Source organism: Anas acuta, chromosome 3 (assembly GCF_963932015.1).
Source record: "Anas acuta chromosome 3, bAnaAcu1.1, whole genome shotgun sequence".
Taxonomy (NCBI): Eukaryota; Metazoa; Chordata; class Aves; order Anseriformes; family Anatidae; genus Anas; species Anas acuta.
The window spans coordinates 112,065,248-112,079,997 of NC_088981.1; the positions used below are offsets into that span (position 1 = coordinate 112,065,248).

The 14,750-nt window shown below is 42.6% G+C and overlaps 1 protein-coding gene across 2 annotated transcripts in view; it reads right to left on the minus strand.

The window, feature by feature from the left end:
- The window catches only part of CD2AP (CD2 associated protein), a 73,853-nt gene extending 62,105 nt beyond the window's left edge, over positions 1–11,748 (minus strand). Inside the window, exon 1 of one of the 2 annotated variants that reach the window (XR_011095421.1) lies at positions 11,548–11,748. Coding sequence is in view for 1 of the 2 variants with exons in the window: in XM_068678783.1 (XP_068534884.1) it covers positions 11,548–11,551 (4 nt within the window). In the remaining variant the exon portion in view is untranslated. The remainder of the gene's footprint in view (positions 1–11,547) is intronic. The other variant, XM_068678783.1, reaches the window with a different exon arrangement.
- Between the last annotated feature and the right edge of the window lie 3,002 nt (positions 11,749–14,750).

Here is a 14,750-nt window from a genome sequence, read left to right on the forward strand (position 1 = left end):
GACTTCACACTGTCAGGATGGCCCACACTAATTATTGCATTAATGAAGTTAATTTACTTTCTAGTGCGGACATTTCAGTCAATACAAAAACTGAATTGTTGATTGAAAAGCACAGTTAGAAATCCTTATGCAATGGATTTTTACAAAAGCCAGTCAAAACCACAAACGCTCAAGGGCACCCTACAGCCCTAATCAGATAATTTTAAAGATGAAGTTGCTTCGTTAGCTCAATTAGGTTCTAAAATTCAGGAAATCAAGTCATTTAAACACTCATTTGTAACTTGAATTTTGAAGGGATTTAACCATATCTTATTAAGATTATGATTTAAGTCAGCATGGTTTGCAATATTGGGAATCACAGGGGGAATAAAAAGGTCTGAAAGGACCTCTGGAAGTCACTAACTCCAAACTTGTCACAGCAAGGCAGACCTCAGTCCAAGCAAGTCACTCAAGGCTTTGCCCAGCTCAAACCTGAAAGTCTTCAAAGGATGGAGGTAACATGATCATGCCCAGCTGCCTTTCTGAGATGAGTGTGTTGGCATTCCTCCTGCATTTCAATAGAAAGGGGACCAAAACTGGACATGGTATTTTAGATACAGCTTTGCAAATGCCAGGTAATAGAATCCTAGGTTGGAAAAGACCTCTGTGATCATGACATCCAAGCACCAACTTGAACCTCCACGTCCCACCACTAACTGGTGTCCCTTAGTGCCCCAAGCACAATCAGCAGGGACTGCCAGCTACTCCCCGGTCAAAGCCACCTGCCAGCAAGGCCAGTCCCAGATTTCCCCCTTGATCCCTTGGTGCTGGATTTTCACTTTCACTCATTTCTAGGACTTACAGGAGGCTCCTGTTGGCTCAGTGCCCCCGCGGCACACCAACCATCTCCTCCTCGCTCAGCGTACAGGGAGGACACACCGTCCTATCATCTGGGCGGCTGGATATCATCACCAGCCCCATACCAGCCCCAGGAACACCAAGTCAACTGCTACCAGTTTGGCCTTGAACTGTTGACTGGTTGGCTTGGGTCCCAGCCTCCCTCCTACCTTGCAGTCATCTAGCCTATTTCTCCTCCATTTGGCAAAATGTCAGGGGCAATGTCAAAAGCCTTGCCTGTATATAAGAGCTCATTCTCCCCTTGTCCACAGAACTGGTTGGGTTATCATAGAAAGGAACCACGCTGTTCAAATCAGTTGTTCTCTGGAAATCCACGCTGGCTGCCCTGTCACCTCCTTGCCCTTCGTGTACCTGGAAGCAGTTTTCCTGAGGGTCTGCTCCCTCGCTTTGCCAAGAACTGAGGTGAGGCTGACTGCCCATACCCCCAGGTCCTCCTCCTCACCTCTGACCAAGAAAGGAGGAGTAACCCCAGAACGTAACGAAGACATAAAATTGAACTAGAAAGCAAATGCAAAATCTTGCTAGGTATCCACAGGATGTGTTTTGTGGAACTCAAGTTTCATCTTGCTTTTATTATATCCAGTCTTCTGCTAGGCACTCAGAATGGAGAAGTTAGGTCTGCCCCCAGGCTTTCCATACTTGAATATCATCTTGTACACCTTGGAGAAAATCAAGCTCACATGAGCATGCCTGTCAGCCAGTTTCCCCCCTGTACACCCGTTTGGTTGAGACATGTCAGAATAATGTCTTAAAATAAGTGTTATACCTTTTTTTTCCCCCTACCCTAACACTACTACTCCTTTAACCTGCTGGTTGGCTAACCATCAAATATGCAGCCTGGAAACAGCTACAGCATGTGCTGTGTCTTGCGTAGCTAATTGATAGTAACACAGAACTGCAGGTATTTAAGGAATTTAGGGAGGGAACAGAGACATTACAGAAGGTTATGAAAAACTGTCTGGGGCTCAGGATAGTGCTCATTGCAGTCAGGAGAGAACTGAGCACAAGTTCATAGAAAGCTTATCATCATCTCCACTCTCCTCACCACATTCTCTTGAAGAAGCAGTTCCGATTCCAAAAACCACAGGAAATCCCTTTAGTCTGTCCCCATGTGTTTCATAACTACCGAGCACAACCCTGGTGACCCAATTACACATGCAGACAATAAATAATAATAATAATAATACACGTGGAGACAATGAACAATATAACTTCAGCTTTTTTTTTTTTAATTAGGTCAGGATTTACCACTTCAGCCACTATGTAGAACTGCAATACAGCAAGACATGAGGTAAAAAATCAGTATGGGCTTCTTGCTGCATGGGGATGGCAGGCTGTCTTACTCTGACAGCACATTTTGTGTTTTATAAATAGATTTACTTCACCTGCTATTCATCAAGCCAGGGTCTTCCTGTTACTAGTTACCTACTGGGATATGTTTTCTTCTAATACATACATTACAAGCCATTTACATTACATCCACGTATTTCAGGATTTTCTTTCATAAAAATACAGCACTAAGATTGAAAGATCTTTCCACTTCAGACTCTCCCTCCCTGTGCTGAAGGAGGCAGTGTATTTTCAGAACCACGTGTAATTTGGCTCAAGCTTATAAAGCACCATATTTGCTTTTTAAGAGCAGAAGAGCGTAGTTTATAATTTATGCTTAACACAAATACTTTATTCTGCTGTTTGCAAACACTTCTGGAGATCTGCTGTCTTCTTATCTACCATAACTATGACAGTATGGGATTAACACACTCACCTTCTTCCTAATGTGTACGTACTCCCTTCAGCATTTTTATTTCCAAACAGAATCTCAATTTTTCCCTCACTTCAGAAAAGCTCTAATTTACCTGGGACACAGAAGTTCCCAACAGTCCATGGCCCACTCTCCCAATGATTATCTGAAACTGCAGACACTCCCAGGCAGCTTGGAAGTATAGCTAAATTTGTGAAGTTGTACTTTAAAATCCCCCAGCCAGAGACTTAACGAGTTACAAGACCAAAAAGATGGGGGTCTGCTTTTCAGGAACAGTTGCTTTAGCCATTTTTTAGAGAGCATAGACTCTTACAACTAGACCAACAATATCTGATGATGATGGAGTGACCCTGCATGCTTTCTCTCCCTACTTCTCACACCGCTGCCTCTTCCCTTGCACTGGTCTCACGCTGTTGGAGGGTGTGCCGGTTTAATTTGCTGACAAACCAGCCAGCTGGTTCTCTTCCAGTTGGATTCAGCTCTGGCCAGTTTCTTCTACTAGATCATCCCAGGGACACATGATCACTAAATCTGCCAGAAGAGAAGATTAAAGAAAGCATTGATAAAGTCCTCAGGCAGGGAATGACCATGTCTAGAAGTGATGGATCCAGCACTTCCCTTGGCAACTTGTTCTAGTGGTTAATAGCTTCACTGATAGATAAGATATTGGTAGCTATCGGTAAGATAAATTATACTGCTGTTTGCACATGTAATATTAACTACCTAAAACTTAAAACATTTATCAATTTATGACAGTGCTAAATAAGCCAACTTCCATGAAAGCATTCAAATAATGGGGATGTTCAAACAATGAGAGTTCAGAAAACGTTCAAATAATGAGAGTTCAGCCCAGCTGAGGAGATGCAGAAGGATAGAGGTATACTTTAACAAGCCATACTCAGGCTGATTCTCTATACAGACAGACTACTGAGGACAACAAAAACCAAACCCACAGAAACAAAAAATACCTCAACAAGTTCCAGTTGTTTATGAAGTATTTTCCCTTTAAAGCAATTTATGAAGTCGATAAAGACACAGGCATAGCTTAAAAATGGCTAACATGGATAGGGGAAAATGACAAGAAGTTTTAGAACAGCTTTCTAAAATCAAGTACAAGAGAGATATGAAATTATCAGTTTGCTGGATCATGGACATTATGGAGAGTGATTAAGATAGACTCTGAGGATAAATTAAATGTTCCAGCTTGAATCGAGTGCAAAGTAACCGCAGGCTATACTGTACAAGGTGAGATTCTCTCCCTTCCCTGGCCCCTGAAATGTATTCCCACCCCCTCTCTCGCACAGGAGGTAATGACTGCACAGTCGGAGCAAGGCCATTCGGCCTACCGACAGGGCGGTAAACCAGGCAGAGCAGTTTCCCCCACATCAGGCAGCTTATCAGCTCTCACCACGGCCTCATAACCTCCAGAGCCAAAAGCAAGACAGGGAGAGTAACCGCAAAGCTTCGGCCCTTTGTGGCAGCAGCCTGGAGTTATCTCCAATGAGGCACAGCACGAAACTGTACCCACAGGATGACTTTCAGAGCAAGTCCGATTACGTGCCAGTCAGCCCTACAACAAAGCCCTTCCCAACTAGAGATACAGCTTCAGAGTTAAATGATGTGATTTGCCTTTACTAAGAGTGAAAGCTTTATGAAACCAGCGGTTTCATTTCTCAGAGCAGCAAAGATGAAGACTTTTCTCTTCCCAGTCCCAAAAAACACATTGCATGGGAATGACTCAAACCATTCTGACAAGTTTGCTCATTGTTCTATTTTTGCATTTTTCCTGAAAAAAAAAAAAAAAAAAAAAAAAAAAAGCAGAAACAATGTGACTTAGGAAAAAGAAAAATGGGCTAAATTAGGGTATATCAATACATTTCAAATAAATCCAACTGAACTCAAGTTATAAGAATCCTTTCCACCAGGCTTTACTTCAGCTAATGCTATAAATGAACCCCAGCTGACTCTGCTTTAAGTAACAACCTCACCTTCCTCTTGCTTCCATTCTTTTTTTTTTTTTTTTTTTTTTGCAGCCATGAGCTTCCTCTCAATTCCTGCAGAGCCAGCCTAGCTGAAAGCTATTTCAGAAGACAGGGAAGTTTCAGATGATTCAGCTTGTATAAACAAGGAAAGAGGACAACGATCACTGGCCGGAGCAAAGTGAAGGGTGAGACTTAATTTCAGCACCAGTTTAAAATGCTCAAGCTTCATATACAGTCAAAAACATGTGACTAAGGCTGACCACTTAATAATTTTCTCCAAAAGGTAAAAATTGATGACTTAGAGTCTTCTTTAGATGGTAAGTCAGGCAAATTTCCAGGAACTCTGGAAAAACTGCTTTCTTAATTTAAAATAATAATAATTCCAGTCCAGAAAAAATCTATTTACAGCTGCTGAGATGTGGCTCCTGCAGAAGCAGCAACAAAAAGAATAAAGAGTGCTCAGTGCTGCTTCATTCCACAGCCATTTGCATATTTCTCTGCTATCAGAAAGTATCACGTTCATGGTGATTTCAGTCCTGTTCAGAAAATAGCACGAGCTTAAGTTATTCCAATAACTTAAAATTATATTTTATCTGGTTGAACCAACAAAGGTGATAAAATTAATTCTGAGTTTCTTAAAAATAATGTCAAATTTAAACTCAAAGTTCTACGTTCACAAAGCTATTCGGTACCATGACACATGAACATAGAGATCCCTGCTTCGTCCTCCAGTCAGCAGAGCTCCAGCTGCAAGCTTCTCCTGTAACATCACAAGTCAGTGCTGTCCAAACTCATGAAATGACAGCAAAATGCCTTATTCTGGTTTTAAATATTCTCAAGCCAAAGATTTTTAGCAACAACAGAAAAAATATAATTTACCATTTTTCAAATACCAGGTTGCAGAGATTTTTAATATTTCAAACATTAATATTAGATTTGAAGTTAGTGCACTGAAAGCAAACTTGTCTAACAGCTTGTTATACCTTGATTGCATTATAGGTAATAAATGTTCCTTTAAGAAAAGTTAACTTAATATTCTAGGTGACCTTGCATGGTATTTACTTCAGTGTCTATCATGCAGAAGTGGAAAGATTTAACTCATTTGGAAGACACATACTGTGATGCTTCCTTCAGTCTGATTTAGGACTTGGCAGTCACAGGCCCTAGCTATTTCAGGAAATGCAGATATGCTGCTCAAAAACATCTACAATACATTGTTTTAGTCATTCAGGTTTCCTGAAAAAGCAACATTTCATACTGACTTTATATGAAATCAATTGTGCATACGGCTGGAGCAATAAAATGAAATCCAAGCCCAAAATAGTTGTTACTATTAGTCAGAGAAAGTAAATATTTGTGCTGGCGCCACAATATTATTCAAATAAATTACAGTTTATGCCAAGAATCACAGAAAAAATTAGGCCGACAGGAACCTACGGAGGTCACCTAGGTGAACATCCTGCTGAAAGCAAGGCTGGCTTTGAAATTATGGTACTTTTATTTCACAGAGCAAGCAATCACTCGAGAAAGTAGGTGACCGAGCAGATAGTTTTAGTACTTCAGCCCTGCTAAAAATCCTTGCAACAAGAAGCTGAGGGCAATGCAGAAGTAGGTTTAAGCTCACCCCATCACAGGGACAAAGTTGCACAGAGCTATTTCTCATTACTGTGTGTCTAGGGAGACTGCAAAGGCACAAAGTTAACATTCGTGGGGCACGTGGAACTTTTCAGATCACTCACAGTCTGACAGCTTGGAGTAGAAGAGAAAAATCAATGCTTACAGACAGGAAAGGAAAAGCTGAATCTAATTTAACTACACTACAGGAGGCTATTTCAAATCCTTTAAAAAGGAACAGAGACAGCTCAGACAGCGTTTTAAGTGCCCAGGTTGCAAACACAGATCAGACACCATCTATTAGCTACAGATCAGCCATTCTCAGCCACCAGCTTTCTGCTAGAAATAGCTATACTCCAGATCCACTAACAAAAAAAAAAAAAAAAAAAAAAGTTAAAAAAAAATCATTTGATCATCATATCTACTTCTGTCAAGTTGACCTGAGTCACTTTAGGCACTTCTACTGCTCTTCTTTCCTAATAAGTCACTTTTATGAAACTGGGTTAGGGAACTACTGTGCAAGCAGTCACATGCGATAGTGTCTCTGCGGAAATAGAAGTGACAGAAGAGCTCAGCACCAACAGCCAGACAGGGACGGACTGGAGCAATCACCCAGCTTAGCTCCAGACAGCACGGCATACCCAACCACATATTTTGTGTGTGCATGCAACCAAAAGACACTAAAAAGCTAACACAGGGAGACAACAGAGCCAAGGAGGTCAGCAAAGGTGAGGAGACTTCAAAGGCAAGATACTATCTAACTGAAACAAAACACTAAGAACTGCTAGGAAAACAAAAGAAAACCGAGGCAGCAAATATAATTACGTCCCTGTGTGGAGTTAGTCTCAAACAAAACATCTCTAACATCTCTTCGCATGATTAAAGTGGCATCAAAACTTAAAAATTAAAATTAAAAAACACACAAAGATGACCAGCATGTGTGTGTTTCCCCACACAGGAGGAAAATAAAGGCATGAAGATTTCTCAGTCTGAAAGACAAACGACTCCAGGGGATCAAAACCAAACCTGCAAGGTAACTATAAGGAGGTCAGCAAGCAAGCAATCTGCAATTTCTAAGAAATACAGAGACTTCAGGCTTAGAAAGCAGCTTTAGGGGAGAGAGGGGAAAAATGCACACAGACAGGAAGCATTCCCTCACACACACACACCCCATTCATGTTAAATACTCTCACTGCCGCAGGAAGCTGTGGAGGGCACGAGCCACATTCCTCCCAGCCCCACTTGTACAAGTCCCTAATGGTCTGTCACTATGGGTTACAAGATTCAGTCAAACTCCAAACACCTTTCAAGAAGTCCCAAAGTTACCAATTGCTTGCCAACACCTTTGAGAAAGTTCATAAATTAGTAATAGCCAGGCAATGGGTGATGCCAGAAAATGGAGAAGATCCCACGGCTGACCTGCTTTACATATCCTTTTCATAAACCTACCACAGACAGTGCTTCAGCTCTTTCGTTTTCTTTCTTTTGGGAATGGAGGGAAGCAGGCATGAGCCAAGCCAACAGCCTCTAGCAGGCTTTCATGGGATTTCTCCTCTACCATGACACAAACCCAGTAACCACCAACTTCTTCCAGCCACAGGGCAGCAGACTGTAGGAGCTTAGACATTTCTCTTCCAAAGGTCAACTTTCCCTTGTTTTCCCTTATAGTTTTGTCTAGAATACAAAAAATGATAAGAAAGCACTTTGCTCAACATTGCCAGCTAGCCTGTCAACATTACATGCAGCAACAACCCTAACACAGACAAGCTGCTGCATTTAGCAATATCTTGGACTTCTGATTAAGTCATTTTATTCTTCAGTAGCTTACTGTAAATAAAGTTCAACCGCACGCTGCATCTAACATATTTCTCAGTAAAAATACTCACTGAAGGACTCATACTCTTTTTTCTTCACCAGTTACAAGAACAAGCATTGTAGTAATGTTTTATTAGTTCTTGTAATGCTGCTAGTGAATATTCAACCTCTCACTGTCCCTGTGATAATACATTAAAAGCATTCAGTCTACTTAAAAAAAAAAAAAAAAAAAAAAAAAAAAAAGACCTAGATTTTTTTTGTTGCAATAGGAAGGTAAAGAAAGCAAAAGACCTCATGCAAGTTTAATGATCAATGAAATTATAAATATATTTGGTCTACAGAAACTGTTTCATATTTGTATTCGTTCTGTTAGCAGTGAAGAAGCGTGTCCAGCTTCTTTAAGTATTACACAAAGTTTTCCAAAGATGAAGTGCACCAAATTCAGATATATTAACTCTTGGGAACCACAAATCTGTCAGCACTGATTTTTGCCAATGAAGTAAAGGAAAAAAAGGGTAAAACTGCATGTAGCAAAAGTCCATGAAATTTCAATGTATCACTGCGGTAGAGCATCAACTGTTGCTACAATATTTCATTCTTAGTTGTGAAGAGATACAAAAATTATTTGTACACCGCAAATTCAGCTCAATCTTCTTGATAATGCCCAAGTTATATAATCGTCTCATTTCTCAACTATAATTAGGATAATTAGCTGCTATCCAGCCATAGAAATAAACAGGGAAGATGTCATAATGCAACTCTGCCTCCCTCTAAATGGTTGTCAACCCCGGGTGGCAAACAGATGATTCAATCAATAAAAAGATCTTTCCTCAGAACATCTGAACATTTTTCCCTTAGATTCATCTACTTTTCGTCTATTTGTAGAACCACATATCGAATCCTCATGATTAATGTAGTACAGAAGGCAAAAAATTATAATGACAGAGTAATCACATAACAGGGCATCATCAGTGGCTTTACACAGTCTGTGTTTGTCACCACCGATAACTTCCTCCTCCTTGCCATCGTTCACATGCTCCTGCAACATTTATGTTCTTATAATGTTGGAAATGAAAGTCCCTGTTTCAAGGCACTTGGTATTACTGTTCTTCCACTTTTGGTTTCCTCCAAATCATATTCCCCCTCTGGTACTTCCCCACAAATCTTAGAAAAGCATGCATTTGTCAAATACCTCCATGATTTCCTCCAAGGCATCCCTGACATACAAAACCTCCTTCAGAGGCTGGCATAAAAGACAAACAATCTCTTATCAAGAGCCAGCTCTACCATGACGTCAGTAATAAAGTAATTAAATAATGGCTTCTCAGAATAAATGCAAAGCCATCACTAAATATAGCTAGTGTAGTGCCAACTAAAGTTAGGTCTTTTTTCACTCTCATTTTTGGAGATGTTTTAATGTATATTCTTCCCCATTTTTCAGTCAGAAGAATGTAAGGCTTGAGATTTTGAATAAAAGGATTAGACCTTGAGAGAAAACCCTATTTAAAAGGCTCTGGGATCCTGCTATAATCATTTGCAGACATTTGCCAGCGTTCTGGCAGAAGCACTTCTAACGTAATTGCACAGGCACACAAATTGTTATGGTTATAATAACCCACGCAGTAACAATACTTGACACAGTTTATGGACCCACTCAATTCAGCCACCTATGGAGCAGTAATAACGTGCTCACTACTGTAATCAGAAAAGACAGAGAGAGAAGACATAGGTAAGGAAGAGTAAAGAAAAAAAAAATTACATCAACCAAGGTTGCACAGCCTGAAAACCAGACCAAGACCTTTATTAAAAGTCTTGGACAATATTCCCAACTGCACACTAATACTTTTAATAATTCGGACCTACTCTATGGAAACCCCCAGATATTTCACATCGCAACATTACACAGGGCTCAAAACGTTTAATTAGCATACTAAACCTTTGCATTATAGGCAGTGCCAGCGCTGTCTACCGCAATGACTGATGTAAACACTTCTTGCAAGTATGACAATGCAGCTCAGAAAGTACAAAATAATAACTCCTACCTATTCTGAACCATGAAAAAGTGATTTATTAAAGCTCTGCTTATGTCAGAGCCTGTAATACTGATCTCATTTTATATTTTCTGACCTCATTTTAAGCATGCTTTCAATACAAATTAATTTGCAATAGAAAACAAATGAAATCACTTCCTTATAATCCCAAGAAACACAAGTCAGGAGAAGCGCGTATCGCTTCACTAACCACACATTTGATTCACACGCCATGCACTTCTTCCCCTCTATTTATACACAAGGAGGAGGAAGAAAAGCTACGCAAAAACAACTTTGCTTCCACTTAAAAAAGCTTAAACTGTGCTCGTCAATGTGGCAGACTTGCACGCAGCAGCCGACGTATACACACGCCTCCGGCACAAAACAAGCAAGCTACCACCGTGCACAACCCCACAAGAACATTCAGCAGCTAAAATTGTACAGGGCAGTGCAGTGAGCAATTAATGTCACATAAGTGAGGGTAACTGAGACAGAGACGATGCACAATGGAAATTGGGGGGTGTCGGAATAAAAATACAGGAGCCTGATGAGCAGCATTTAAAACACCCCTTCATTTGTCCCTGTGCAAACACTGTTAAGTTATGGGTTCGGCCGAGCGCAGCCGATTGTTTCCAGCACAAACCTGATCTGGCACATTATAAAAATACAGCTATCTCAAGCAGCTGCACCTTTGTTGTTTTTTTTTTAACGAACACCTTGGTGGAAAAATGGGTGAAGCTGAAACCTAGCTGGGGGGAAAAACAGAACAACAAAACCCTACCACCTCGGAGCGGCTGGGTTTGACCAGAGCCGCTTTTACTCTTCTCCTGCTTCCTCCACCGAGCAGCCGGTGGCAATGCGGGACTCTGTGGCTCCACAGCCCCCATTTCCCTCAGGAAACCCCATTTCCCTCATGATTTCCCCAGGGACCCCGTTCCCCTCAGAGTCCTCCTGAGGAACCCCCCAGGACCACAGGCTCCCCTCAGGGCCCCTCCGCTCCCCTCAGAGGCCTCCCATTCCCCTCAGGACCCCCTGTTCCCCTCAGATCTCCCCCAAAACCCCCCAGCTCCCCTCAGAGCCCCCCCGTACCCCAGACTCCCCTCAGGACCCCCCCGTTCCCCTCAGAGCCCCCCAGAGACGCCTCAAGACACCCCCGTTCCCTCAGGACCCACCTAGGACCACTCAGGACCCCTCTACTCCCCTCAAGGCCCCCCCAGGACCCCCTCAGAGCCCCCCCCACCCCAAAAGCCTCTCCTTCTCCCACCTGCCGCCGACCCAGCCCCACATAAACCCACCTCTCCGCCGGCATTCGCCCCCCGCCCCGACACGTTTGCACCTCACCCATCTCCAGCGAGCTCCTCTCCCCTTTATTTGGGGTTGTAAATCCCAAAACCTCCCCAGACAAATCGTGTCCCCCCCCCCCCTTTACCCCCTCAGCCTCGCTCACCCATGCTGCGCCCGCCCGCCCGCCCGGCGGGGCTCGGCGGCTGCGGGTCCCGCCGTACTCGCTCAAACCGGGCACGGCGGCTCCATGCGGGCCGCTGAGGGCGCTGTGGGGCTGCTGCGGGGCCGGGGGGGGCGAATCAGACCCGTCCCGTCCCGTCCCGTCCCGTCCCGTCGCCGCCTTCCCCCCCCCCTTTCCCCGCTGCCCGCCTCAGGCGAGCTCCGCCACAGGCGGCACCGCCCCCCCCCCTCACCCCCTCCCACCCGCGGCGGGAGGGAGGGGGGGCGCCAAATCTCGCGAGATCTCCTCCCCACGCTTGCTGCGGTTGCCAGGCAGGGTGACGTCACCGCCGCCCTCCCCGCTGTTGCCAGGCAGGGTGACGTCACCGCCGCCTTCCCCTCCACACAGATTCTCCCCCCCGCCCCCCCCCCCCCTCAGTTCTTACCCCAAAAAACAGCGGTTTTGGGCAACCCACACGCACAGCGAGGGGCGGGCTGTGGGGTCGTAGGGCTGAGGTCTTTCCTCCAAGCCCCCTGGGCGTACAGCCCGCTCCCACCCCAGGCTGCTCCTCACTTTTTTGGGGTGAAAGTCCCCTTTCTTAGCTTGGAGCGTGTGTGGGTTTGGGCATTGGTTTGCAGTGGTTTAGGGTGGTTTGTTTTTAGTAAGATGTATTTGTAGAAAGGAGGGAAGTAGATGTATTTCTAGAAAAAAAGTATTCACGATGGCATCAGGCTGCCACTGTTTAGGGTTTTTTTGCGGGAAGTGCAGGAAGGGTGAAAACGACTACTTAGAGCTAAGCCGATTTAAAGAAAAACCAGTGACCCCAAGGGCAAAAGGACAAGTAAACACGGTGTGGTTTTGGTGAAAATCAGGGAGTAGAACACAGCAGGGCTCCGAAATTGATATTCTCCATCTTCCCTGCCACAGACATCCTTGTGTGAATGGCTCGAGAGCCCTTGGAGCCAAGCTGGTGCCAAAATTAGCCTAAAAAGAATGCCAAGTATTTCCAGGAGTCAGCCCTTGCTTAGCATCTTCCTCGGGGCATAGAAGCAGAAAGTGAGTCAGATGAGTACTGAAGCACAATGTGGAGTATATGGGTGTAAACAAGCCTGTACCATATCATAGTAGGATGTCTGATCTCCTTCACCCTATTTTGATGCAGACTGTGCTTCCATTTCTTCCAACGGCAGAAATGGAAATGTACAAGTCATTGTGAGATTTTCCCTGAAGAAGCTGCAGTGTTGTCATCCTTAGAGTTCGAAGTCAATTCCAACAAAAATTTAGAAAATAACTTTCATGGTGGCAAATTATCCTCATCTGTCTTCTCTTTAGGTGGACGTTTGTTTTTCGCTTCTGAAGAACTACATGCTAAATAAGGATAAAGGACAAGATGAATTGTAAATTTGATCCCATATTTGATCCCATCTCTAACTTTTTCAGACCTGCCTCAAGGCTCGGTGTGACTGTACAAGAGGTGATAAATAAAATATTTGCAATGTACACTTCTGCAGAGAGTTGAAGAAGCTCTGTGTAACCTTCTTTCTGGAAGCTCTTTCCAAATAATTTAAGGGTCACTTTTTCCTTTGGATCACCCTGAAAACTCTTAGCTGCCTGAGTACAAAACTGAATTTTACTCAGAGCCCAGCTACTCTGACCATACTTCACCAGCATCTAGCCAGCCCTGTGTTTCCAGACTGTCTCCTTTCCAGTAGCACTGAGAAGGAAATGGGATGGCTGCTGAAGGAGCTGCTGTGGTTGCTGAGCCCAAAAGTCTCCTTTTCTGCCCAATCCACCAATGCCTGGTGCAGTTTTCTACTTCACCAGTGCCTACAGCTGGCCCTTCGCACGTGTCTGGTCATGCTTCGCTGAGTTTGTCAACACTTCATAGCTGTGAGTTTTTCAAAAAAAAAGTTTTTACATGTCTGCTCATGTGTAACTTAAAGCAGCATTAGGAGCCTATATTTAGTGTTCCTATGTGAGTTGGCAATTATGGTACATGTGAGGAAAATACATCTGTGCTAAGCTAGTAACTGCTATCACGGTTCAACTGTTAAGCAGTATTTATTTATCAATCATTACACCCTAATTCACCTACGCTGAATTTCTTTCCTCACTTTCCACTTTTACAAAGGCTGAAAACAGATAATTAGCCATTTTCACATGGATATTATGAAATGATTGGTATTTATGCTGTCAGTCTTGGTGTTAAATTGATAGACCTAGAGCTAGTTTTTGCTTTTTATTCAGTCCTTTCTTTCAGTTCAAGATGAATGTAGAGCCCCAGTATTCTGACTCTGGGGAATTCAATATGCATAAAAACACATATTCGTTTCACATTATTTTCCAATGCAATAAGTTTCCTCAAAATAACTGCACTTATTTTCATCCTAGGTGGAATTTAGTCAACAAAACTTTTGAAACAAATGGAAGATGAGCATTTTAAATTCTTTGTGGTTGAGTTTAGTGGAATAACAGAATGTATTGCTTGCATTTGAGAGATGAATTGTTGTGACATTCACAGATCAAGAAAATATTTAATTACACACATAGTAACTACTATAATTTTATTTTACAAGGAAGATCATTGCATAGAGGTTGTTATGTAAACTTATGAAATAAAATAAGAATGATACGGTCTGTCATCACTAGAGATGTTTATTTTTTCCCTCACAGAAAACAAACAAACAAAAAACAACTAGGAATATATAATGATAGGCTCCCTTCCTAGTGCTACAATGAACGATTCACTTGAAATATTTTGTGCCACTGTGGGAATCGTAAAATTACTCCATTGCTTCCAGATTAAGAAACCTGAACTTAAAACTTTCAAAACTTCTCCCTAAAGGGCAAGAAATTATAGGAACTGTTTGTTGTTGTTCTTGTTGTTGTTATTTTGTTTTGTTTTGTTTGTTTGTTTTGTGAACAAAATCATGTCAGTTGCTATCAAGTTAATGTCCCATGTCCATCTGAATAGCACATGTACTGCAATAATTGTGCACTGCCCTTTAACCAAATAGTTTCTTCCCAAACAGTCCAGATTTATGCTTTTAACACTATTGCGTTTATCATAACAACAACTTCTTGCATAACTATACCCATAAAAATTGCATGGGAGCATACAGCCTTTAGCACTAAGGAGTTAAAAAGTCTTGACTGTAAAATTTCACCTTTCATCTTCTGTAACAGTTTTTATGAGGTAAGATAAC